A 26,440-nucleotide genomic window follows, 5' to 3' on the forward strand; every position below is an offset into this window, starting at 1 on the left:
CCTGCATTGCAGGCGAATTCTTTACCAACTGAGCTATCAGGAAAGAGGGGACCAAGGCCCAAAAAGCTTACAGAAAGATCACAGTTACACAGCTGGTAAATGCAGAACTGGTGTAGGTCTCCGTGCATTTTCCATAGTGCCTCAAAGCTACTGCTAACCTACTGTGCACCTTTGGGCGAGTCTCCCTTAGGAAGCATAAACTATGAACTAAGTTGGTGGAGGTGATGGAATTCCAGATGAGCTATTTCAAATCCTAAAAGATGATGCTGTTAAAATGCTGCATTCAATATGTCAGCAAATTTGGAAAACTCAGCAGTGGCCACAAGATTGGAAAAGGTCAGTTTTCGTTCCAATCCCAAAGTAAGGCAATGACAAAGAATGTTCAAACTACTGCACAATTTCACTCATCTCACATGCTAGCAAAGTAATGCTCAAAATTCTCCAAGCCAGGCTTCAACAGTACATGAACCATGAACTTCCAGATGTTCAGGCTGGATTTAGAAAAGGCAGAAGAACCAGAGATCAAATTGCCAACATTCACTGTATCATGGAGAAAGCCCTCCGCCATGTGACACTTGATAAATTATGTTTCTTTAGTCATTGTTTGCGCGGTTCGCCGTGTTACACCGGTGGACTTTTCTTTTTTATCCTTTTGGGCGGGGCGCGGCGGAGCAAACTCCTGTGTTCAGACCAGAGAAGCCCCAGGCTGCGGAGATCCCCTCACCCTCCCACGCAGATCCCCTGGGGCTCCTTCTTGGCCGGAGGCCTCAGCTACCCTCTACTAGGTACCTGAGCTGTCGTTACATATCACAGACAGACAGGGGGTGAGAGCGCGGAGGCTCAGCGGAGAGCTGGGAGAGACAGAAGACAGGACGGGCCAGGGAGAGCGGCATCCACTGTCAGGCGGGTGTGGCGAGGTTCGGTCCAGGGGCTCCACCTGGGCCCCGCCCCGCCGCCGGCATCGGCCCCGCCCCTGGGATTCGCAGGTCCGGCGCCGACCTCTCCGCACCGCCGGAGCCGCCCATCACTGATTTCATTGGCTACCTCGCCGTTCCCGCCCCCAGACACCAGCTGATTTCCGCAGCCAATCGGCAGGCGCGGCGGCGGCGGGTCTCGGGGATCCCGGATGCTGAGGTACCGGGCCTGCTGGAGGGGGGCCACGGTCCTATTTCGGGGCAGTGGCATTGTCCCGCTTGTAGTCTGGGTAGCCAGCCGCCACTCCTGAGACTCTGAGGTCACCCTCCTGCAGCTGGAGGTGCCGCGACCCAGACTGTCGAGGGCTGGCCGGAGGTTTCTGAGGTGGAGGTCGGAGGTCGTGCCTCTGTGGAACGTTGGGACTCCGCCGGTCTGAGCAGAGGACGGTCTGCTCCCGGCTTTTTCTTAGACAGCTCCTGTTTGGGGGTCCCCCTTCCTTTCGCGGAAGGAGCTCCGAGGGGAATGGAGGCCCCGGGGCTTCTTGCAGGCGCTGAGCTCCGACGGGAACGTCCGCTCGAGCCCCGGCCGCCGCGGGTGACCCTCGGACATCCGGAGAGCCGCCTCTTACCTCCTTCCCCGAGAGCCGGCGGGGGCTCCAGGGTGCGGGGTGGGGGCTGGGGCCAGGGAGGGGTCGCTCCGTGGCCCCGCTGTTCCTAGGGGCCCGCACCCCTTCTGGCTCCCAAGAAACCCAGTGCCAATTGTTTCAGGCTGTCGTTCCCGGTTTTGATATTTCATTTTGAAAGTTCATTGGAGCCACTTGGAGAGAGAAAAGGCTGCATTGTGGCTTCTGCACTTGTCTGGAAGTGAAAATAAAAACCAGACTTGGGAGGGTTCTGAAGGCCAAGGGAGCTGTGAGAAACCGAACGAATTCCTTAGTTTGACAGAAATCTTCCCCTTAACTTGCCTCACTTGTTACATAATGCAAGCCGTTTCAAGATCACAGTATTTAGTCTCATAATTCTTCTAAGCAAATGTTCTTAGTCTTGACCTTAAGTAAAACTACTTTGGAATGCTTGAAGAATTGAGCAATAATTTTTTTGTAAAAGGTTCTGAGTTTAAGAGTCTTAGTGCAAGGAAGGAAGTTGAGAGCAGTCCTTACCTCTCGTCAGTGATCCCAGCTGGTGCTTTATTACTCCAGGACCAAAAAGAGAAGTTATTTCTGTACATCTCTGGGTTCTGGGGAGACATAGCAATGGATGAGGAATAAAGGGAGAAGAAAGGGGATTCTTGTTTTTTGCTCAAAAATATGTAATTAGGAAAAAAATTATTTGCCTATCTCTCCCTTCATCTCAGCCAGAATAAATACATTTTGGTATTTTTTGTGCACAAAATACTCAACACATGTCATGAGTATGTGTTGAGTATTTATTTTAGGGAAAGAAGTCATCTCTAACAAGAAGAAGACATTTATCTTCATTGTAGTCCCAGAGGAATGAATATGCCTTGTGTGGAATTAACCTTGGGGTTTGGTTTTCAGTTAAGGAAATGAGGCAGAAGGAGGTGATAACCAAGACCTTCCAAAGCCCAGCTGTGGTCTGTAGGACTCCGACCAGCCACGTTTACATGTTTGAAAATGGTGTTGAGGACTCCGAGGACTCCTCTGAGGAAGAGTCCCACCGAGTGGCCCTGCGGCCCCGGGGCAAGGAGGGCCAGAAGAAGGGTGCCCACCACCCTCACCGGCCAGGAGCAGGGGATGTGGTGCTGCTGCAGCGGGAGCTGACCCAGGGGGACAGCCTCAACAAGCTTGCTCTTCAGTATGGCTGCAAAGTAAGAAACCCCACAAGAGAAGGCGCCACCTGCCCCTTGGCCCTGTGTTAAGAGGAACAGAGGCACTCACTGAAGGGTGGGGACCCTTCCTACCTCTTCTGGATCCCCAGAAGTGGTTGGGAGAAGCCTGTTTGAGAGTAAAGGACACTCCTATCTAGCTAGAGATGGAGGGCAGGTGGAATGACCTGTTTATCACAGAGAAAGGGAATTAGGAATTTCAGGTGATGGGACAGTTCCCTCTCTGCACAGTACTTCTGGTCTTCCTTGTCCTTCCAAACTGAAATTCTGAAACCTTTTTTTCTTTTGAACACATTTTATTTAATGCATAATGGGGCCAGAGATGCCAGGCAGAGTTTATCCAAGATTTCTTCGGTGTACTTTTTTTTTTTTTTTTTTGCTACTTTTCTGTTTTTAAACCTTTCTTGCTAATTGTAGCTTATTTGGTAAATTTTTGCCTTCTTTCTTTCAGAACTGCATGATCTATCCTTTGTATGCTGTGTATCTATATAACCCTGTTTCTCTCTTTAATTATGTTTTTAGCGTTCAGAGTGATTAACAATGGCAAAGTAAGTAGGAGAGTATTTATTGAATTGTTGCATTTTCTCCTAGATTCAAACTATTTCGTTTTGCTAGCACTATGCTACTATTTTCTATGGCTCTCTCCAAGGCTATATAAGCTACTTGTTTAAAAAATCCTTTTATCCTTGAAGGGTCTCTCATTTATCTATGCTATGCTAAGTCACTTCAGTCGTGTCCGACTCTGTGTGACCCCATAGATGGCAGCCCACCAGGCTCCCCCGTCCTTGGGATTCTCCAGGCAAGAACACTGGAGTGGGTTGCCATTTCCTTCTCCAATGCATGAAAGTGAAAAGTGAAAGTGAAGTTGCTCAGTCGTGTCTGACTCTGAGCGACCCCATGGACTGCAGCCTACCAGGCTCCTCCGTCCATGGGATTTTCCAGGCAAGAGTACTGGAGTTGGGTGCCATTGCCTTCTCCTAACAGGGATCAAATGACTCAACATGTTGTGCGGGACTGTTGTTTCCCACGGTATTAAACTGGTCTCCAGAGACTCATGTAAGCCTGCTCAGTTGCTAAGTCATGTCCAATTCTTTGTGACCCCATGGACTGTCGCCATCTAGCCTCCCCTGTCCATGGGATTCTCCCGGCAAGAATACTGGAGTGGGTTGCCATTTTCTACTCCAGGGATCTTCCTGACCCAGGGATCAAACCTGCATCTCCTGCATTGGCAGGCGGATTCTTTACCACTGAGCAACCTGGAAAGCCCCCTGGGACTCATAATGGTCTCTAAATTGTACTGAGATTTTTATTTGATCCTAATAATCAGCTTCTGTAGGCATACTAAATAGTTTATAGAGCAAGGGCTGAAAATTGAATCCTTTCCTACAAAGACCTGAATAGACACAGTGGGCTTCTTGGAATGCTGATGTTTAACAAATCCAAAAGAACTATGTAATTTATCTAATAAGTGATCAGGTTTCCTATTTGAAGTAAATAAGTTTGATGTTAGCTTATTAGGATCAAAGACAAAAATATCTCAAGTACCTTAAGTTACAAGATATACACCAATACAATTAAATGGTAAAAGCAATTGCTAAATAATTAAAATAATGAAGATGGTCGATTTGAATGAAGTCTGTTGACTGTTATTTACATTCTAGTTTAAATGGACTTAGGAGTTAAAACCTTAGAATCTATCTCTGATGCTTTTGGTAAGTTTTCAAACAATCACTTGAGGGAGGATTTGTCTTTGACTTACATTTCCCCCTACTTTTTAAATCTTAAAGTTTGAGTATGAGGGGAGTTTGTTATGACTTTGTCATAAACTTTGTTGTGAGTCTTTAAAATTCAGGTTGTGTTCCTTTCTCAAGTCATAATATTGAAATGGAAGGTGTCAGTCTGTAGTTTCCAACTTGATGCATTCTCTGTGCATGTTTCTAGTTATAAAAAGTGTTCTGAAAGCCTCAAACTGAATTAACTCGATTGCTTTTATTTTAAAAGTAAGTTTATAGGCCATATAGTACATCTGGAAAGGAAAACGTAGTAGAATCATGAGAGCACACCTTTTAAGAAGTTGTTACAGATGAACTAGATCCTAGTGTCGGTAGAGCTGGCTAAGGCTTTGTGTTTGCTGAATGCTGATATCTACTGCAGCTACTAAATTAAATTCTGATGCAGGAGAGAAGTCAGCCAGACAGGGGCACTGTTGCCTAAAAAGTTAACTGCAGAAAGGGCTACAGCCTTCTTTTACCATGAACTGTTTCACCTTAAGGCTTTTTATTGAAGGCACACTTTAAACAAATAAATTCTTTTCCAAAACTGATCTTGAGTTGCTCCAATTTGTCAGTCTATACAAAAACTTGATGACTAAGCTGTACATTAAGGCCGAGTTAAAGCCAAAAACAATTATTCAGCCTGAACTCAATTATGTGTATAGTTAAACAGTTTTCGAGTGTTTGTCAGATTCTTAGGTGATATGAGTGTGGACCATCACCCAGGAAGGTTAAGTGCCACTTTTTGGATATTAGTTTTAAACAGCTTTACATATTTTGTGATGTTTGTCTTCATGGCTTCCCTAGGTCGCAGATATCAAGAAAGTCAACAACTTCATCAGAGAACAAGACTTATATGCTTTAAAATCTATTAAGATTCCAGTGAAAAACCACGGCATCCTAACAGAGACCCACAAAGAACTTAGACCCCTCCTGAACTCATCCTCAGAGACCAGAGTGACCTTCGAGGAGCAGCCAGACCCAGACAGAGCAGCTGTCAATGCTAGTGCCTCATCTAGCTCACTGACGGATTTCTTTAAGGGCATTGATCAGAATATTGAACATGCAGTTCAGTCAGAAATCTTTTTGAGTGAAAGTTACTCCATAGAGACCTCCAGTCAGCCACTGCTTCCTGCTCCTCCGAAGATACCAACAAATGGTGCAGACTGTGGAATTCAGTGGTGGAATGCTGTTTTTATCATGCTTCTAATTGGAGTTGTTTTACCAGTGTTTTATTTGGTCTATTTTAAAATACAAGCTACTAGTGAGACCCCTAGTATCTTGAATACAACTGCTATCCCTAATGGCTCCATGGCAGGGAATGCAGTTCCAGGGCAAGCCCCCAGATTAGCAATTCCAATGCCAACCATCCCCTCTTCAGACAGCCAGTTCAGTCAGACCACCCACGGGGGGATCTAGCTCTTGTTTCTAAGGAATCAGGCCAGCTATAGCACTTGGGCTTCTGCTAATGTTGGCCATATCTTAGCATGCTGCTTTTTTTTTTTTTTTCTGTGACATATGGACAGATTTCAGAAGTCACCATCACGTTCTCAGTCACATTCATCATGGGGAGTGGACTCATCCAAGCCTGTGGGAGCCAAAACATCAGCATTCTCAGCCTCTTTTACATCCAGAGAAGAGCGACAGGAGAGACGTTTGCACATGGCAAATGCTGCTCCTTGAAGGCATTTAGTGGACTGGACTCGTGTGTCTTCACAATAGCACTGTAGGCCCTCAAGTTGGACATGCTTGGAGGGAGATGAATGGCCTTGGCAGACGGACCTGCGTATGGGAGACCCTGGTGTCAGCTTTGTTTGTCTGTGTGTTGCTTTGTCCCCTGCCTATTGTGGAGGGATGACTGGCTCTGAAAAATGATGTTTTGTATATCTCCCCAGCAAAAACGGTATGCAATAATGAGATGTCACCCTGTTTCAGGGCGTGATACATTAGAGTTGTAACAAGCCCTGCTTCACATTTACACCCAGATAGCTTTTTTATGTCATATCTAGAATTTTGAAAGCCCTAAATCTAAACTGCTGTAGTATTGAGTAAGTAGCAGTTCTGTTCCTCATAATTTTAGAGCTCCTTAATCTGACACACAGGCACATTTTAAGCTCTTCCTGCGCAGCCGGCACTTCCTGGCCGGAACATTTGAAGGCCGTGGCCCAGTTTCACCTGAGGACCTTTTCCATAGTGATTGCTAACTGGATTCCCCAAGTGGGCATCCTTGGAAGGAGCTCTTTCTGATCTGTGTCGAGTGGAGTAGGTAAGGGAGAAACATGAGTGCCTTATCACCCAGGTCCCAACATGTGACATGTGCTCAAAAGAAAAAAAGGTTTCAGAATTTCAGTTTGGAAGGACAAGGAAGACCAGAAGTACTGTGCAGAGAGGGAACTGTCCCATCACCTGAAATTCCTAATTCCCTTTCTCTGTGATGAACAGGTCATTCCACCTGCCCTCCATCTCTAGCTAGATAGGAGTGTCCTTTACTCTAGAACAGGCTTCTGCCAACCACTTCTGGGGGTCAGGAAGAGGTAGGAAGGGTCCCCACCCTTCAGTGAGTGCCTCTGTTCCTCTTAACACAGGGCCAAGGGGCAGGTGGCGCCTTCTCCTGTGGGGTTTCTTACTTTGTGCAGATACCTCTTTGACGTAGTGTTTTTATTTTCTTCAGATATATTCCCAGAAGTGGAATTGCTGGATCATGTTGTAGTTCCATTTTTTAATTTTTGAGGAACGTCTGTTTGTTTTCCATAGTGGCTATACCAATCTGTAATCTCACCAATATCTCTCTTCATTGGAGAAATGTCTATTCAGGTTCTTTGCCATTATAAATTAATTTTTTTTTTTTTTTTTTTTTTTTGCTGTTGAGTTACAAGTTCTTTATACATTTTAGATATTAACCCCTTATCAGATACATGGTTTACAAATATTTTTCTCCCATTCCATAGGTTATCTTTTTATTTTTTTAATGCTTTCTTTTGCTGTGCAGAAGCTTTTTACTTTGATGTAGTCCCATTTATTTATTTTTTTATCTTGTTTGTGCTTTAAGTGTCATATCCAAAAAAAATTGCAAACACTGATGTCATGGAGCTTACTGACTGTTATTTTCTAGTAGTTTTATGGTTTCTAGTCTTTGAGTCAAGTCTTTAATTGATTTCAAGTTAATTTTTGTGAGTGGTGTAAGATAGGCATCTACTTTCATTCTTTGCATGTGAATATTCAATTTCCCCAGCCCTGCTGTCAAAAAGACTGTTTTTTCCTCCATTGATTATTCTTGGCTCCCTTGTGAAATATTGCTTGACTCTATATGAATGGGTTTATTTCTGGGCTCTTGATTCTGTTCCATTGGTGTGTGGTTTTAATGTCATTACCATACTGTTTTGATAACTATTGCTACATAGCTTGTAATCAGAAAATGTGATGCTGCCTACTTTGTACTTCTTTCTCAGGATTGCTTTGGTTCTTCAGAGTCTTTTGTGGCTCTGTATAATTTTTGGTACTGTATAGTTTTTCTCTAATTCTGTGAAAAGTGCCATTGAAATCTTGATAAGAGACCGTTGAATCTATAGATAGCTTTAAATAATGTTAAATCTTCAATCCATGAGCACAGGATAGTTTTTCCTTTATTTGTATCTCCTTCATTTTCTTTCATCTATATCTTGTAGTTTTCAGTGTAGAGATATTTCATGTCTTTGGTTAAATTTATTCATAAGTATTTCATTGTTTTTGATGCTTTTAAGTGGCATCATTTTATTTCTTTTTCAGATAACTCATTGTTAGCATATAGAAACACTATTGTTTCTTTTGTATCCTGGAACTTCACTGAATTTGTTAATTAAATCTAACTTTTTTTTGGTAGAGGCTTTAGGATTTGGAATATGTAATATGTCAACTGCAAATGTTGACATTTTTATTTCTTCTTTTTTACTTCTGGTACTTTTTTTTTTTTTCTTGATTCCACTTCTGATTGCTCTGGGTAGGACTTCCAGAACTATATTGAATAGAAGTTTTGAGAGTGGACACCCTTGTCTTGTTCCTGATCTTATGGGAAAAACTTTCAGCCTTTCACCATTGATCATGATATTAGCTGTGGACTTGTCATATTTATGGTCTTTGTTATGTTGAGATATGTTGTTTCTATACCTAATTTGTTAAGAGTTATTTTTTTTAAATCAGGAACAGATATTTTATTTTGTCAGATTCTTTTTCAGCATCTTTTGAGATGATCATGATTTTTATCCATTTTGTTAATGAGGTGTATCACACTGATTTATTTGCAAATGTTGGAACATCTCTGCATCTGTGGAATAAATCACAGTTAATCATAGTAAATGATCCTTTTAATGTACTATTGAATTTAGAATGCTGATATTTTATTGAGAATTTTTGCATCAGGAATACTGACATATAAGTTTTTTTTCTTATAGTAACTTTTTTAGAATAGATAATGCTGGCCATGTAAAATAAATTTGGGAGTTTTCCCGCTTTGATTTTTGAGAATACTATCAGTAGGATTGGCATTAATTCTCCTTTAACTGTTTGGTAAAATTCACCAGTGAAGCCGTCTGGCTGTGGCCTTTTCTCTGTTGGAAGATTTTTTATTACTAATTCAGTCTCCTCACTTGTAGTTGGTCTGCAGATTTTCTATTTCTTTCTGATTCAGCCTTTATAGGTTGTATGTTTCTAAGAATTTTTCCATTTCTTCTAGATTGTCCAGTTTGTTAGCATATAGTTGTTCATAGTAGCTCCATGGAGTCTTTGTAAATCTTTGAATCAGTTGTAATGTATTTTTTCATTTGTAATTTTTTTGATTTGGGTCCTTTCTTTTTTCCTTGGTTAGTCTAGCCAAAGATTTGTCTAATTTTGTTTATCTTTTCGAAGATCCAGTTTTTAGTTTCTTATCTTTTTAGTCTCTATTTCATTTTATCTCCTCTAATCTTTCTTTCCTTTCTTCAACTAACTTTGAACTTAATTTATTCTTCTTTCTGTAGTTCTTTGAGGTGTAAAGTTAGGTGGTTTATTTGAATTATTTCTTAATGTAGGTGTCTATTGCTGTGTGTTTTCCTCTTAGATCTGCTTTCTCTGCAACACATACATTTTGATACATTGTGTTTTCATTTTGGTTTGTGTCAAGAAACTTATCTGTCTCTCTTTAAAAAGATCATATACCATGATCAAGTCAGATTTGTTCCAGGAATGCAATAATTCTTCCATATATGCAAATCAATCAATGTGATACACCATGTTAACAAATTTAAAGCTAACCATATGATAATCTCAATAGATGCAGAAAAAGCTTTTGACACAATTCAACCCCATTTATGATTAAAAAAACTCCTCAAAAAATGGGTACAGAAGGAACCTACCTTAACATAATAAAGGTCATATACAACAAACACAGCAAACCTTATTCTAAATAGTGAAAACCTGAAAGCATTCCCTCTGAAATCAGGAACAAGACAAGGGTGCCCACTCTCACCATTATTACTCAACATAATTTTGGAAATCCTAACTATGGCAGTCTGAGAAGAAAAAGAATAAATGGAATCCAGATTGGAAAGAAAGAAGTAAAACTCTCACTATTTGCAGATGACAGATTCAAATAGATGACTGTTTACAGATACTGTACATAGAAAACCCTAAAGATACTGTCAGAAAATTATAGAGCTAATCGGTGAATTTAGTAGCATTGCAGGATACAAAATCAATACACAGAAATCACTTGCATTCCTATACACTAAAAATGAAAAATCAGAGAAATTAAGGAATCAATCCTACTTACTATTGCAACAAAAAGAATAGAATATCTAGGGATAAACTTATCTAAGGAGACATGTAAAGATGCTGTAAAGAACAATATCGCATAGGAACCTGGAATGTTAGGTCCATCAATCAAGGTAAATTGGAAGTGGTCAAACAGGAGATGGCAAACGTGAAAATGGACATTTTAGGAATCAGTGAATTAAAATGGACTGGAATGGGCAAATTAACTCAGTTGACCATTATATCTACTACTGTGGGCAAGAATCCCTTTGAAGAAATGGGGTAGCCCTCATAGTCAAAAAGAGTCTGAAATGCAGTTCTTGTTTGCAGTCTCAAAAACGACAGGATGATCTCTGTTCATTTCCAAGGCAAACCATTCAATATCATAGTAATCCAAGTCTATGCCCAAGCAGTAATGCTGAAGAGCAAGTTGAACAGTTTTATGAAGACATGCAAAACCTAGGACTAACACCCTAAAACGATGTCCTTTTCATCATAGGGGACTGGAATGCAAAAGTAGGAAGTCAAGAGATACTGGAGTAACAGGCAAATTTGGCCTTGGAATACAAAATGAAGCAGGGCAAAGAGTTTTGCCAAGCGAATGCACTGGTCATAGTAAACACCCTCTTCCAACAACACCAGAGACGACTCTACACATGGACATCACCAGATGGTCAATACTGAAATCAGATTGATTATATTCTTCACAGCCAAAGATGGAGAAGCTCTGTACAGTCAGCAAAAACAAGACCAGGAGCTGACTGTGTCTCAGATCATGAACTCCTTATTGCCAAATTCAGACTTAAATTGAAGAAGTAGGGAAAACCACTAGTCCATTCAGGTATGACCTATATCAATCCCTTATGGTTATACAGTGGAAGTGACAAATAGATAAGGGATTAGATCTGATAGAGCACCTGAAGAACTATGGACAGAGGTTCGTGACATTGTACAGGAGGCAGGGATCAAGACCATCCTCAAGAAGAACTGCAAAAAGGCAAAATGGTTATCTGAGGAGGCCTTACAAATAGCTGAGAAAAGAAGAGAAGTGAAAGGCAAAGGAGAAAAGGAAAGATATACCCATTTGAATGCAGAGTTCCAAAGAATAGCAAGGAGAAATCAGAAAGCCTTCCTCAGTGATCAATGCAAGGAAATAGAGGGAAACAATAGAATGGGAAAGACTAGAGATCTTTTCAAGAAAATTAGAGATACCAAGGGAATATTTCATGCAAAGATGGGCACAATAAAGGACAGAAATGGTATGGACCTAACAGAAGCAGAAGATATTAAGAAGAGGTGGCAAGAATACAAAGAAGAACTATACAAAAAAGATCTTCATGACCCAGATAATCACGATGGTGTGATCAGTCACCTAGAGCCAGACACCCTGGAGTCTGAAGTCAAGTGGACCTTAGGAAACACCACCACAAACAAAGCTAGTGGAGGTGATGGAATTCCAGTTGAGCTATTTCAAACCCTAAAAGATGATGCTGTTAAAGTGCTGCACTCAATATGCCAGCATATCTGGAAAACTCAGCAGTGGCCACAGGACCAGAAAAGGTCAGTTTTCATTCCAATCCCAAAGAATGTTCAAACTACCACACAGTTGCACTCATCTCATATGCTAGCAAAGTAATGCGCAAAATTCTCCAAGTCAGTCTTCAACAGTATGTAAACTGTGAACTTCCAGATGTTCAAGCTGGATTTAGAATAGGCAGAGAAACCAGAAATAAAATTGCCAACATCTGTTGGGTCATTGAAACAGCAAGAGCATTCCAGAAAAATATCTATTTCTGCTTTATTAACTACGCCAAAGCCTTTGACTGTGTAGATCACAACAAACTGGAAAATTCTGTAAGAGATGGTAACCAGATCACCTGACCTGCCTCCTGAGAAACCTATATGTGGGTTAGGAAGCAACAGTTAGAACTGGGCATAGAACAACAGACTGGTTCCAAATCGGGAAAGGAGTACATCAAGGCTGTATATTGTCACCCTGCTTATTTAACTTATGCAAAATGCTGGGCTGGATGAAGCACAAGCTGGAATCAAGATTGCCAGGAGAAATATCAACCTCAGATACACAGATGACACCACCCTTATGGCAGAAAGTGAAGAAGAACTAAAGAGTCTCGAGGATAGTGAAAGAGGAGAGTGAAAAAGTTGGCTTAAAACTCAACATTCAGAAAACTAAGATGGCATCTTGTCCCATCACTTCATGGCAAATAGATGGGGAAACAATGTAAACAGTGACAGACTTTATTTGGGGGGGCTCCAAAATCACTGCAGATGGTGACTGCAGCCATGAAATTAAAAGATGTCTGCTCTTTGGAAGAAAAGCTATGACCAACCTAGACAGCATGTTAAAAAACAGAGACGTTACTTTGCTGACCAAAGTCCATCTAGTCAAAGCTATGGTTTTACCAGTAGTCATGTATGAATGTGAGAGTTGGACTATAAAGAAAGCTGAGCACCAAAGAATTGATGCTTTTGAACTGTGGTGTTGGAGAAGACTCTTGAGAGTCCCTTGGACCTCAAGGAGATCAAACCAGTCAATCCTAAAGGAAATCAGTCCTGAATAGTCATTGGAAGGACTGATGCTGAAGCTGAAACTCCAATAGTTTGGCCACCTGATTTGAAGAACTGACTCATTAGAAAAGACTCTGATGCTGGGAAAGACTGAAAGCAGGAGGAGAAGCAGATGACAGAGGATGAGATGGTTGGATGGCATCACTGATTCGATGGACATGAGTTTAGCTTGGGAGTTGGTGATGGACAGGGAGGCCTGGCGTGCTGCAGTCCATGGGGTCACTAATGAACTGAAGGAGACAAAAAGAGCTGTGTACAGAAAACTATAAGACACTGATGAAAGAAATCAAAGATGACATAAATAGATATTACATGACTCTGGGTTGTAAGAATCAATATTGTGAAAATGAGTATACTACCACATGCAGTCTATAGATTTAATGCAGTCCCTATCACTTTTCACTTTCATGCATTGGAGAAGGAAATGGCAACCCATTCCAGTGTTCTTGCCTGGAGAATCCCAGGGACAGGGGAGCCTGGTAGGCTGCCATCTATGGGGTCACACAGAGTCGGACATGACTGAAGCAACTTAGCAGCAGCAGCAGCATCACATTAAATGGCATTTTTCAAAGAACTAGAACAAAAAATTTCACAATTCATATGGAAACACAAAAGACCCCAAATAGCCAAAGCAATCTTGAGAAAGAAGAATGGAGCTGGAGGAATCAACTTACCTGGTTTCAGACTATACTACAAAGCTCCAGTAATCAAGACAGTATGGTACTGGCACAAAAGCAGAAATACAGATGAATGGAACAATACAGAAAGCCTAGTGATAACCCCATCTATGGGCAGCTTATCTTTGACAAAGAAGGCAAGAATATATAATGGGGAAAAGATCTCTTCAATAAATGTCTCTTCAATAAATGTTGCTGAGAGAACTGTGTAAAAGAATGATATTAGAACACTTCCTAACACTATACACAAAGATGAAATAAAAATGGATTAAATACCTAATTATAAGGTCACAAGTCGTAGAATTCTTAGAAGAAAACATAGGCAGAACACGGTATGACATAATCATAGAAAGATCCTCTATGACCCACCTCCTAGAATAATGGAAATAAAAACAAAAAAAGTAGGATCTAGTTAAACTTATCTTTTGCAAAGCAAAGGAAACTATAAACAAGGTGAAAAGACATCACTCAAAATAGGAGAAAATAATAGCAAATGAAACAACTGACAAAAGTTCAATTTCCAAAATATACAAAGAACTCATACAATCCAATACCAGAAAAACAACCCAATCAAAAAATGGGGAAAAGACCTAAAAAGACATTTCTGCAAAGAAGACATTAAGATGGCTAATAAAAACATAAAAAGATGCTCAACATCACTCATTATTAGAGAAATGGAAATCAAAACTACAATGAGATACCGCCTCACACTGGTCAGAATGACCGTCATCAAAAGACCCACAAACAACAAGTGCTGGAGAGAGTGTGGAGAGAAAGAAATCTTTCACTTCTTGTGGGAATGTGAATTGATACAGCCACTATGGAAGACAGTATGGAGATTCCTTTAAAAACTAAGAATAAAACTACCATATGACCCAGCATTACCAGTTCTAGGGATATACCCTGAGGAAACCAAAACTGAAAAAGATACAGGTACCCCAATGTTCATTGCAGCACTGTTTATAATACCTAGGACATGGAAGCAACCTAGATATTCATTGACAGATTAATGGATAAAGAACCTGTGGTACATATATACAATGGAATATTACTCAGCCATAAAAAGGAACACATTTGAGTCAGTGCTAATGAGGTGGATGAACCTAGAGCCTATTATACAGAGTGAAGTAAGTTAGAAAGAAACATATATTAACACACACACATACACATATATATGGAATCTAGAAAGATGGTATAGATGAACCTATTTGCAGAGCAGCAGTGGAGATGCAGACATAGGGAACAGAAATTTATGGACATGGGTGGGGAGGGAGGAAGGAGAGGGTGAGATAAATGGAGAGAGTAGCATGAAAGAATATACACTACCTTATGTAAAATAGCCAATGGAGGTTTGTAGTATGAGTAAGAGTTGGACTGTGAAGAAAGCTGAGCGCTGAGGAATTGATGCTTTTGAACTGTGGTGTTGAAGAAGACTCTTGAGAGTCCCTTGGACTGCAAGGAGATCCAACCAGTCCATTCTAAAGGAGATCAGTCCTGGGTGTTCATTGGAAGGACTGATGCTGAAGCTGAAATTCCAATATTTTGGCCACCTCATGCAAAGAGTTGACTCATTGGAAAAGACCCTGATGCTGGGAGGGATTGGGGGCAGGAGGAGAAGGGGACGACAGAGGATGAGATGGCTGGATGGCATCACCGACTCGATGGACATGAGTTTGAGTGAACTCTGGGAGTTGGTGATGGACAGGGAGACTTGGCGTGTTGCAATTCATGGGTTCGCAAAGAGTCGGACACGACTGAGCGACTAAACTGAACTGAACTGAATAATTTCATAAATTATTTTCAGACTGTCTTGTACACCTATTTTTCCTTGCTTCTTATCCTGCTTTCTGTCTTTTGTATGTGTGTGTGTTTTGATGTCTTTTGGTATCATTTGCTTTGACTTATGTATCATGTTCTTTTGTGACTGTGTGTGTGTGTGTGTGTGCGTGCGTGCGTGCGCATGCTCAGTTACTCAGTCATGTCTGACTCTTTGCAACCCCCTGGACTGCAACCCACCAGGCTCCTCTGTCCATGGAATTTTCCAGGCAAGAATACTAGAATGGGTTGCCAGTTCCTACTCCGGGGGCTCTTCCTGACCCAGGGATCGATCCTGCATCTTTGGTGTCTTCTGGATGGGCAGGTGTGTTCCTTCCACTGCACCATCTGGGAAGCACCTTTTGTGTGACTACTATAGATTTTTCCCTCGTGATTTTCATGAGGCTTGCATGAAATATCTTAAAATTATAACACTTTTAAACTGATATGGTTTTTGAAATTTACTCTTTTACTTCTGCCTCTGACATTTTAGGTTATTGATGTTAAAGTTACTTTTTCATATTATGTAAACCAATAGTGGATTATTGTAATATGGTTATTTCTACATTTATTTTTTCACTTTTAAACTAGAGGTGTAAGTGAATTACATGTATATTATAGAATCTAATTTTGACTATATATTTACTATTACCAGTGAGTTTTATGCTACTTTCCTGTTTTTATGGTGATAATTTGTGTCCTTTTATTTCCACTCAGAGAACTCCTTTAGCATTTCTTGTAAGATAAGTCTGCTGCTGCTGCTGCTAAGTCACTTCAGTCATGTCTGACTCTGTGCGACCTCATAGACAGCAGTCCACCAGGCTCCCCTGTCCCTGGGATTCTCCAGGCAAGAACACTGGAGTGGGTTGCCATTTCCTTTTCCAATGCATGGAAGTGAAAAGTGAAAATAAAGTCGCTCAGTCATGTCTGACTCTTCACAACCCCCTGGACTGCAGCCTACCAGGCTTCTCTGCCCATGGGATTTTCCAGGCAAGAGTACTGGAGTGGGTTGCCATTTCCTTCTCCGAAGATAAGTCTAGTGGTCATGAACTCCCTCAGCTTTTGTTTGGGAGAGTCTTGTCTCTCCTTTATTTCTGGAGAACAGCTTAGCTGGGTATAGAATTCTTGGCTGAAAGGTTTTTCTTTTGCTATTCTGACTGTATCATTCCTGGCCTGACAAGTTTTTATTGAGAAATTCACTTATGGGGGTGTCCTTGTCTGTAAATTCTCTCTTTTCTCTTGATAATTTCAAATTTCTTTCTTTGCTTTTAACTTTTGTCATTTAATTACATGTCTTGATGTAACCATATTTGAGTTCTTGGGATCCTTTGGGCCCATTGATCTGGATGTCCATTTCTCTCTTGAAATTTCTGACACTTTTAGTCATGTTTATTTAAATATACTTTCTGTACCTTTCTCTTCTTCTCCTGGAATTCCCAGCTGATGGGAATTCCAGGTATAGATACACGCACACTCTCACACACACACATACACACTGGTTGTGTCTCATAAGTCCTATAGACTTTCTTCCCCCTTCTTCACTCTTTTTTGTTTGTTTTTGCTTCTCTGATAGATAATTTCAAATGTCTTGTCTCCTAGATCATTTATTCTTTCCTCTGCATAGTTGAGCTTGCTTTTGAAGCTCTCTTGAATTCTTCAATTCAGTCATTGTATTTTTCAACTCCAGTATTTCTATTTAAGTTCGGGTTTTTGGTTTCTTTTTCTTTGTGGAACTTCTTGTATTGTTCATGCATTGTTTTTTCTAATTTTGTTTATTTGTCTGTCTTTGTGTTCTTCTGATTTACTAACCTTCCTTAAGAGAATTATTCTGAATATATTGACAGTGCATAAATCTTTATTTCTTTAGGGTCAGTTATTGAGCTTGAGCTTTATTAGTTTCCTTTGGTGGTGTCACCTTTACCTGGTTTGTGTGTGTGTGTGTGTGTGTGTGTGTGTGTGTGTGAACTTAAATTCCTTACCTGGGTGTCTGAACATTTGAATAACTGGTCTTCTATTCCATACTTTATATGTATCATTTGGCAGAGATAGTTCTCCATCAGTCAGCTCAGTTTGGGTTTCTGGGCTTGTCTGCCCCTAACATTTTGGGGCAGGTAAGGCTTACTATTAAGGTCTATTTTGGGATAAGGACACTGCCTGGTGGGGCATGTGGAGCTTCTGGCTGAGAACAGTTGGGTTGCAATGGTACCTTGGTTCCCTGCAAGACTATAAAATAGGCTTCATGGTTGCCTAAATTCTCTAGTCAGGCTTACTAGACAGTTGATAGAGGGGCCTATGAATTAGCTTACTTATTTGGAGAGTAGCTCCAAATAACCTTGCAGGTGTTCCTGGCCAGGCTTTCTGCAGGAAGGGGCCAGGAGCTGTACTCAGCAGTGGATGGGGCTATGAAGTAGCTCCATGACTGGGTAGAGCTGGGGAGCTCTCCAGACCCAAAAAGGCTTTTGTTTGTGATCTCTCCCGGTTGAACCAGTTTAAAATGGTGCCACTGGCTTTGCTCTGGCTACTTTTACTCTCTGCTCAAACAATTGGGCTATGCAGCCTCCAGGAGTTCTTTCCAGCCTTTCTGGACAGGTGGGACGGCAGCTACCCTGAGTATTGGACTGGGCTGTGACTCACCAGGCTCCAGTGATGACAAGGCTCTTCTTTTAAGGATCTGAATCGGGCAGACCTGACCATGCTGATGGTTAGCCTGTGCCATTTTCCAGGCTCTTTAGACGAGCAAAGTTGCTGGTTGGGACTATTACTTGAGCACTGCAGGTGGCAGCTTGGTCTGCCAAGATCTGAGTGCTGGTTGTAGCAGGACTTTCCCCACTTCTCTGTCACAATCAGATTCCAAGAGGTCAAGCCCTGCAGAATTCCCACAACCCCCATGGGACGAGAATGGCGTAGGGGCTCCCAAAGGGAAACCCACAATGCTGATGGGACTGGATGTCCACCCTTGGCTCTTTTTTCCCGCTAGAGGAGCAATAGGCTCAGAGAAGACATCTTGGCTTCATACTGTGCCTGTCTGTGGGCCAGTCGTGCAGACAGCATGTAGCTATTCCTCTTACCCTTCTAATGCAGTCTGTCTTGGTCTCTACAGAGCTTCAGTCTCACCCCTCTGTTCTTGAATTCTCTCAGTAGGTGTCTCATCCATGAATTATTAGTTGTTCTTCTTGTGAGGGTGAAGTGAAGTCAGGAATGACTTATGCTGCCCTCTTAGTGATATCAGGTCTTTAACACTTTTCATCAAGTCTAAGTTCTTAGTTGGGTTGCCCATCACAGTTTTTTTTTTATTATGGTAAAATATATATAACATAAAGTTTACCATTTTAACTGTTTTAAGTGTGCAATTCCATGCTATTAAGTACACTCATAGTGTTGTGCAATCATCACCACAACTCTGATTTTCCTAAACAGAAACTCCATTAAAGAAAACTCCTTCTCCCCTTTCCTTAGCCCCTGGTTGACTTTCCATATCTATAAATTTGACTACTGTAGTAGTACCCAATTCCATGTAAGTGAAGTCATACAATATTTGCCTTTTTGTGTCTGGCTCACTTAGCATATTGCTTGCAAATTTCATGTTTTAGCATGTGGAGTAATATTCCATTGTATGTATGCACCACATTTTTTTTATCCATTCATTCACCACTTGGCTTGCTTCCATGAACATAGTTTTAAAGGGATCCTTTTAAGTAAATTTGCAATGTTTCTTATGCTGTTGATCAGAAGAAAGTCATAAACCTTACATTTGATTATTATTTTTGGTAGAAAAAATTTATAATTTCCAACAAATGTTGTCTTTTTCTTCTCTTCCTTTTTACTAAAACAAACTTCCTCACTGATTCATAAAATCTAACTGTTAATACATGCCTAGCTCTGTTGGGGATACAGCTGTGGGTAGTGTCCCTCCCCTGGTAAAGTTTATCTTCCCAATAGACAGTAAACAAGCACAGTCATTTCAGGTATGAAAAGTGCTGTGCAGGTGCCATAAAGGAATGTGCTGGGGCATACCTGTATGGGGACAAAGTCACTTTTGATCTGAACTGCATCCATGTGCAGGATCCTGAAAAGTGAAGTTGCTCAGTCGTGTCCTACTCTTTGCAACCTACAGATTGTAGCCCACCAAGCTCTTTCTGTCCATGGGATTCTCCAGGCAAGAATACTGGAGTGGGTTGCCATTTGCAGGCAGATGCTGTAACCTCTGTGCCACCAGGGAAGCCCCAGGATCCTGAAAGATCCCACCAAATAGTCCTTACTCACTTTATTTGCACTCTGAAGCCTTTGGGAGAAAAAATGTGTTTAAAGTTTCAATGGACAGGGATACACACACACACACACACACACACACACACACACACACACACGGAATACTTAGGAGGCATAAGAGGGGAAAGCCAGTCAGATATACATAGTCCATATTTACCTCAAGAAAGAGAAAAAAGGAAGAAAACCCTCAGTGTTACTGTTTAAAATGTAGCCTGGCACAGAGGAGCTTTGTCCAGACTTCCAACTGTGGACTTCCTATTTAAGCCTGGTCTCTCTAGGTGGTTTGGTGGCCGGAGTATCATCTGGTCCAGAGAACAAATAATCAGCACTGGAGACAGTTGTTGTGGTTTTTGGTTTCTTTTGACTTTATTTATCTAGCTGCATCAGGTCTTATTTGAGCACACAGGATCCTCGTTGGATCATGTGGGATCTGTCATTGGGGCACACGGAATCTCTAGTGCTGATGCCTGGGCTTAGTTGCTCCATGGCATGCATGCATGCATGCAGTTGTGTCTGACTCTTTGACCCCATGGACTGTAGCCTGCCAGGCTCCTCTGTCCGTGGGATTCTTCAGGCAAGAATATTGGAGTGGGTAGCCATTACCTTTTCCAGGGGATCTTCCTGACCCAGGAATCGAACCTGGGTCTCCTGTATTGCAGGTAGATTCTTTACCATCTGAGCCATGGGAGCCTAATTCTCTGATCATGGATCTAACACACATCCCCTGCATTGCCAGGTGGATTCTTAACTGCTGGACCACGAGGGAAGTCCCTGGAGACAGTTTTTAAGAGAACAGGTAAAGCGGCAGATTTCTGGATAAGCTTAGTTTTTGGAGTTGGATGGTGTTAGAATTTCAGTTTCCCTGTCACTTGGCTGCTGTTAAAATGCTGTCATTTCAGGGCAGCGTTTGCAACCCTGCCAACATGAAGCTTCTATCAGAGGGTTTGCTACTTACTTGTAGCTATTGTTCAGGAGCAGTGCTGGCCTGTTCCTTCTGGGTTTTTCTCCAGCTACAACTCATGCTTTGATACCAGTTTTCTAATGAGCAAAGAGTAGCTGCCACTTCTTTCTCCAGGCTTTTTTTACCCCCATGATTACTTGGAAGTGTTCTTCTGATGCAAGCCAGGAGCTCCTTCATTATGGACATCTTTGACTAAATAGTTGAAACTGTGTGTAAGATGGAGTTTAAAAATGTTCACTGTCCCTGTCAGGAGCATGAAGGATATTGATTCCTGTGGTCTGGCAGGTTCACCAACACCCCCATGTCTGGTGCCCTAGAGGGAATGTCAGAGAAGGCAGTGGAATGGACTAATTTATCTATTTAAGTGACACACAGAGCACTACCTCTGTGCAAGGTCCTGGCTGGGGTGACTCACAGAGGTGAGGGAGGTGTGGCCTGGGAGTTATCACCTGGGAACAGTCAAGGCTCTGTGCAAGGCCTGGACTGCAGTGGGAGGGAGAGGTGGCAGGAGACGTCTAAACCCACTGAACTGAGAGAATAGCCACTCGGGTTGACAGGGGAAGGAGACTGAGCCCACTGTAGGAAGTACCCAAGCAGATGTGAAGATTTCGTTTTGGGAAAATACTAAGATGCAGCCCTAAGAGTGAAAACAATCATTAATCCATTACACTCATCAGATGCCAGATAATGCTCTAGGAGCTTTATACACACTCATTTCATCCTCACAATGTCCTTGTGAGGTTGGCACTTACTATTCCTATTTTACAGATGGAAAAACTAAGCCAAGAGTACATAGCTAGTAAATGGGGGTGCCAGGAGTCCAGCCCAGGCTGACGGGCTTAGGAGCTGCTGCTCTTAATCGCTTTACTCAGGACCTTGCTGCTCTGCTACCTGGGTGCCTGTCCACTGTGGGGCTGGGGAAGGGCACTGACCACATGACCAGGGCTCACAGACCATGGTGGGCACTTGAACCTTAACTGCCCTTGGATTGTGGCTTCACAAAGTGGGGTTTGGGGAGAGGGCAGCAGAGAGTGAAGAATTAAGAAAATTTACTGGTTCACATGGGGCACTGGCCATGCAGTGACAAGAAAAGTCAGGTCTACTGCCTGAACCGTAGGAGAAATGTAGACTCTGCATTTTACCTCCCTGTTTTCTTGGTAGTGTCCCTGAGCAAATGAGCCAGACTCCTTGGCTGAGAAAGAAACCTCATTTGTGTCAGTAAAGTAGTTTCCCTTAGCCATTTCCCTGCCAAGACCCAACGCCTGGTGACAGGACTCCTCCAAGCTTATTTCCAGAGAGGATGTCTGGCTGTCTTCCTCAAGCTGAGCAGGGACACAAGGGACAGAATCCATTTTTGTCCATTCTCCAGGAACTGAGTACAGACTCTTTGCCTTCCTACGCAGCCAATTAGGCCCCATGGCCCCAGGAAGGACTGGCATGGTGGCCACGTGCAGCTCCAACCTGTGACCTCTGCCCTCTCCCATCTGTACTCAAAGCTGTGCAGGGGCCTTGAGGGATTGCCACAGCAGTGCTTTTTCACACACTCAGGGAGACTTTCTCAGATCTTCAGAAAACACTATTATTTTTAAAGCCCATTCACTGCCCCTGAATAAGGAACACATGCTGTCATATCCATTGGTTCATTCATAAATCTTCCAAAGCATGAGTTATATGTCAGATCACCAGATATATGTGATAACAAGATATGATTTCTGCCTCTAAGGTATGTGTAAATCTAATGGGAAAGATAAAACCTGTGTAAAAGTGGTGATATGTCAGAGCATGCTTGGGTCCAGGAGAGGGAAAAGGGTTTGATGACACTCAGTTGGTAAAGTAAGAAAGATTTTCTAGAGAAGTTGGTATTTCCTTAGTTGGCACCTGAAGGGTGGGTGGAATTTTGTAAGATGATAATGGATGGCTCTCCCAATGTTCTAGTGATGGACAAAGACCTAGAGGCTGGAAACCAAGAAGATCATGTGAACAGGGAACTGTGAGCGGCCTAGTGGTCTGGAGTGAAGGAAGTGTGAATGAAATTGTGGAAAATGCTGCAATAATAGTTTGGGGCCAGCTTATAGACAACCTTGAATTCTATACATAAATGATTTGGACATTATTTGATGGACATTGGCAAGGTATGGAAAGTCTTTGAACAGTAGAGAATGTTGGTGAGCACTGACTTTAAGAATAGTAATCCCACAGTTTTGGAGGGGAGAAACCTTAAAAAGGTGATGTAGGTCAGTATTGGCAATTTGTGGGTGTTTTTTGGGTTTTTGTTTTTGCAGGTGGTAACTGGAGATACTTTATTTTTCTTTTACTTGTTAAAAATTGAGGTATAGGGACTTCCCTGGTGGTACAGTGGATAAGAATCCACCTGTCAATGCAGGGAACACAGGTTTGATCCCTGGTCCAGGAAGCTTCTAAGCCCCTGCACCACAACTGTTGAGCCCACTCTCTTCTACAAGCCACAGCCACTGGGCCTGAGCACCCTATAGAGCCCGTGAGCTGCAAATACTGAAGCCTGTGCACCTCGAACCCGTGCTCCGCAACAAGAGAAGACACTGCGACTAGAGACAGCAGTCCTTGTTCTCCGCAACTAGAGAAAGCCTGCGCAGCAACGAAGACCCAGCGCAATCAGAAATAAAATAAACAAATGAACTTTTAAAAATAAATTTTAAAAATTGAGATACAGCTGATATACAATATTATATATGTTTCAAGTGGCCAATATCATGATTTACACTTTTTAAAAGTTATACTGCATTCATAGTTATTTTAAATGATTGGCTATATTCCCTGTGTTGTCTGAGAAATCTTTGTAGCTTATTTATTTTATGCATAGTAGTTTGTGCCTCTTAATTCTCTACCCCTATTATGCCTCTCCCCATTTCTGTCTCCACATTGGTAACTGCTAGTTTGTTCTGTGAATCTGTTTCTGTTTTGTTATATGCATTCTTTTTCTTTTTTTTTTTTATAGATTCCACATGTAAGTGATGACATGTAGTGTTTGTCTTTTCCTATCTGACTTATTTCACAAGCATAATACCCTCCAGGTCCATCCATGTTGTTACAAATGGCAAAATTTCATTCTTTTTTATGGCCAAGTTGTGTGTATATACACACACACACACACACACACACACACACATATATATACACACACATATATATACATATATATACACATATATATATCACATTTTTATACATGTCCATCAGTTGATGGACACTTCCATATCTTGGCAATTGTAGACAATGCTGCTATGAACATTGGTGTGCATGTATCTTTTCCAATTAGTGTTTCTTTTTTTTTTTTTTTTCCAGATACCCAAGTAGTGGAATTTCTGAGTCATATTGTAGTTTTATTTTGAGACACCTCCATAATGTTTTCCTCAATGGCTGCACCAGTTTACTTCATACCAACACTGTACTAAAGTTCTCTTTTCTTCACATCCTCACCAGTTGTTCTTTTTGATAATAGCCATTCTAACAGATGTGAGGGGAAAACTGTGGTTTTTAATTTGTATTTTTCTTTTTTTCCCCCAAGACTTATTTTATGTTTTTTAAATTTTTTTAATTGGAGGAAAGTTGCTTTACAATGATGCGTTGGTTTCTGCCATACAACAATGCAAATCAGTCATAATTATACATATATCAGCTCCCTCCTGAGTCTCCCTCCCCTCCCTTATCCCACCTTACCCCTCTAGGTCATTACAGAATGCCAGGCTGGGCTCCCTGTGTTATATATAGACTTCTAACTAGTTATCTATTTTATACATGTATATATGTCAATGCTACTTTCTCTGTTCATCCCACTCTTACCTTTCCTCACCGTGTCCACAAGTCCATTCTCTATATCTGTGTCTCCATTCCTTCCCTGCAAATAGGTTCATCAATACCGTATTTCTAGATTCCATATACACGCATTAATATACTGTATTTGTTTTTCTCTTTCTGACGTCACTCTGTATAAAAGGCTCTAGGCTCACCTGCATTTTTCTCATGATTCACAGTGTTGCTCATCGTTTCATAGGCTTATTTGCTATCTGTGTGTCCTCTTTGGAAAAGAGGTTTTCAAGTCTATTCAAATCTTCTCTCATTTTTTAAATTGGGTTATTAGCATTCTTGATGCCAAGTTGTATGAGCTGTTTATATATTTTGGATATTAATCCCTTACTGGTCATATAATTTGCAAATATTTTCTCCCATTCAGTAGTTTTTTTCATTTTGTTGCTAGTTTCCTTTGCTGTGCAAAATTTTAATTAGGTCCCACTTGGTTATTTTTGCTTTTATTTGTTTTAGAGACAGATTTGAAAAAAAATATTGCTGTGATTTATGTCAGAATGTTTGGCCTGTTTTCTTCTAGCAGTTTATGATTTCCAGTCTTACATTTAAGCCTTTAATCCATTTTGAATTTATTTTTGTATATGGTATTAAGACATGTTCCAATTTCATTCTTTCACATGTAGCTGTGAGTTTTCCTGTACCACTTATTGAAGAGACTGTCTTTTCTCCATTATACATTCCTGCCTCCTTTGTCATAGCTTAATTGACCCTAAGTGTGTGGATTTGTTTCTGGTCTCTTGGTTTTGTTCCACTGATCAACATGTCTGCTTTTGTGCCAGTATCATACTGTTTTGATACTGTAGCTGAAATCAGGGGTGAGTGATTCATCCAGCTCTGTTCTTTCTCAAGATTATTTTGGCTATCCCAGGACCTTTTGTGTTTCCATACAAATTTTAAAATTATTTATTCTAGTTCTGTGAAAAATGCCTTTGGTATTTTGATAGAGATTACATTGAATCTGTATATTTCTTGGATAATATGGTCATTTTAGCAATAATAATTCTTCCAGTCCATGAACATTGTATATATTTCCATTTGTTTGTGTTTTCTTCAGTTTCTTTCATCAGTGTCTTATAGTTTTCCAAATATAGGTCGTTTACCTTCTTAGGTAGGTTTCAGTTCAGTTCAGTTGCTCAGTCGTGTCTGACTCCTTGCGACCCCATGAATTGCAGCACGCCGAGCCTCCCTGTCCATCACCATCTCCCAGAGTTCACTCAGACTCATGTCCATTGAGTCAGTGATGCCATCCTGCCATCTCATCCTCTGTCGTCCCCTTCTCCTCCTGCCCCCAATCCCTCCCAGTATCAGAGTCTTTTCCAATGAGTCAACTCTTCTCATGAGGTGGCCAAAGTACTGGAGTTTCAGCTTTAGCATCATTCCTTCCAAAGAACACCCAGGGCTGATCTCCTTTAGAATGGACTGGTTGGATCTCCTTGCAGTCCAAGGGACTCTCAAGAATCTTCTCCAACACCACAGTTCAAAAGCATCAATTCTTTGGCGCTCAGCTTTCTTCACAGTCCAACTCTCACATCCATACATGACCACGGGAAAAACCATAGCCTTGACTAGATGGACCTTTGTTGGCAAAGTAATGTCTCTGCTTTTGAATATGCTGTCTAGGTTGGTCATAACTTTCCTTCCAAGGAGTAAGTGTCTTTTAATTTTATGGCTGCAGTCACCATCTGCAGTGATTTTGGAGCCCCAAAAATAAAGTCTGACACTGTTTCCCCATCTATTTCTCATGAAGTGATGGGACCAGATGCCATGATCTTCGTTTTCTGAATGTTGAGCTTTAAGCCAACTTTTTCACTCTCCTCTTTTACTTTTATCAAGAGGATTTTTAGTTCCTCTTCACTTTCTGCCATAAGGGTGGTGTCATCTGCATATCTGAGGTTATTGATATTTCTCCCGGAAATCTTGATTCCAGCTTGTGCTTCTTCCAGCCCAGCGTTTCTCATGATGTACTCTGCATAGAAGTTAAATAAGCAGGG

General features: G+C 41.4%; 1 protein-coding gene across 1 annotated transcript; it reads left to right on the forward strand.

The window, feature by feature from the left end:
- Positions 1 to 1,055: 1,055 nt before the first annotated feature.
- Positions 1,056 to 19,137, forward strand: LYSMD4 (LysM domain containing 4). Its single transcript, XM_061394238.1, has 3 exons — positions 1,056 to 1,134; positions 2,453 to 2,742; positions 5,340 to 19,137. The coding sequence occupies exons 2-3, from the start codon at positions 2,461 to 2,463 to the stop codon at positions 5,949 to 5,951; spliced, it is 894 nt and encodes a 297-aa protein (XP_061250222.1). The 5' UTR covers positions 1,056 to 1,134; positions 2,453 to 2,460; the 3' UTR covers positions 5,952 to 19,137.
- Positions 19,138 to 26,440: the final 7,303 nt, after the last annotated feature.

Source organism: Bos javanicus, chromosome 21 (assembly GCF_032452875.1).
Source record: "Bos javanicus breed banteng chromosome 21, ARS-OSU_banteng_1.0, whole genome shotgun sequence".
Lineage (NCBI taxonomy): Eukaryota > Metazoa > Chordata > Mammalia > Artiodactyla > Bovidae > Bos > Bos javanicus.

Excerpts from the sequence above, each read along its gene's own strand:
- LYSMD4 (XM_061394238.1), top strand. The coding sequence starts at position 2,461 with ATGAGGCAGAAGGAGGTGATAACCAAGACCTTCCAAAGCCCAGCTGTG. Across the intron at positions 2,743-5,339 it reads CTCTTCAGTATGGCTGCAAA|GTCGCAGATATCAAGAAAGT; the intron begins GTAAGAAACCCC and ends TGGCTTCCCTAG.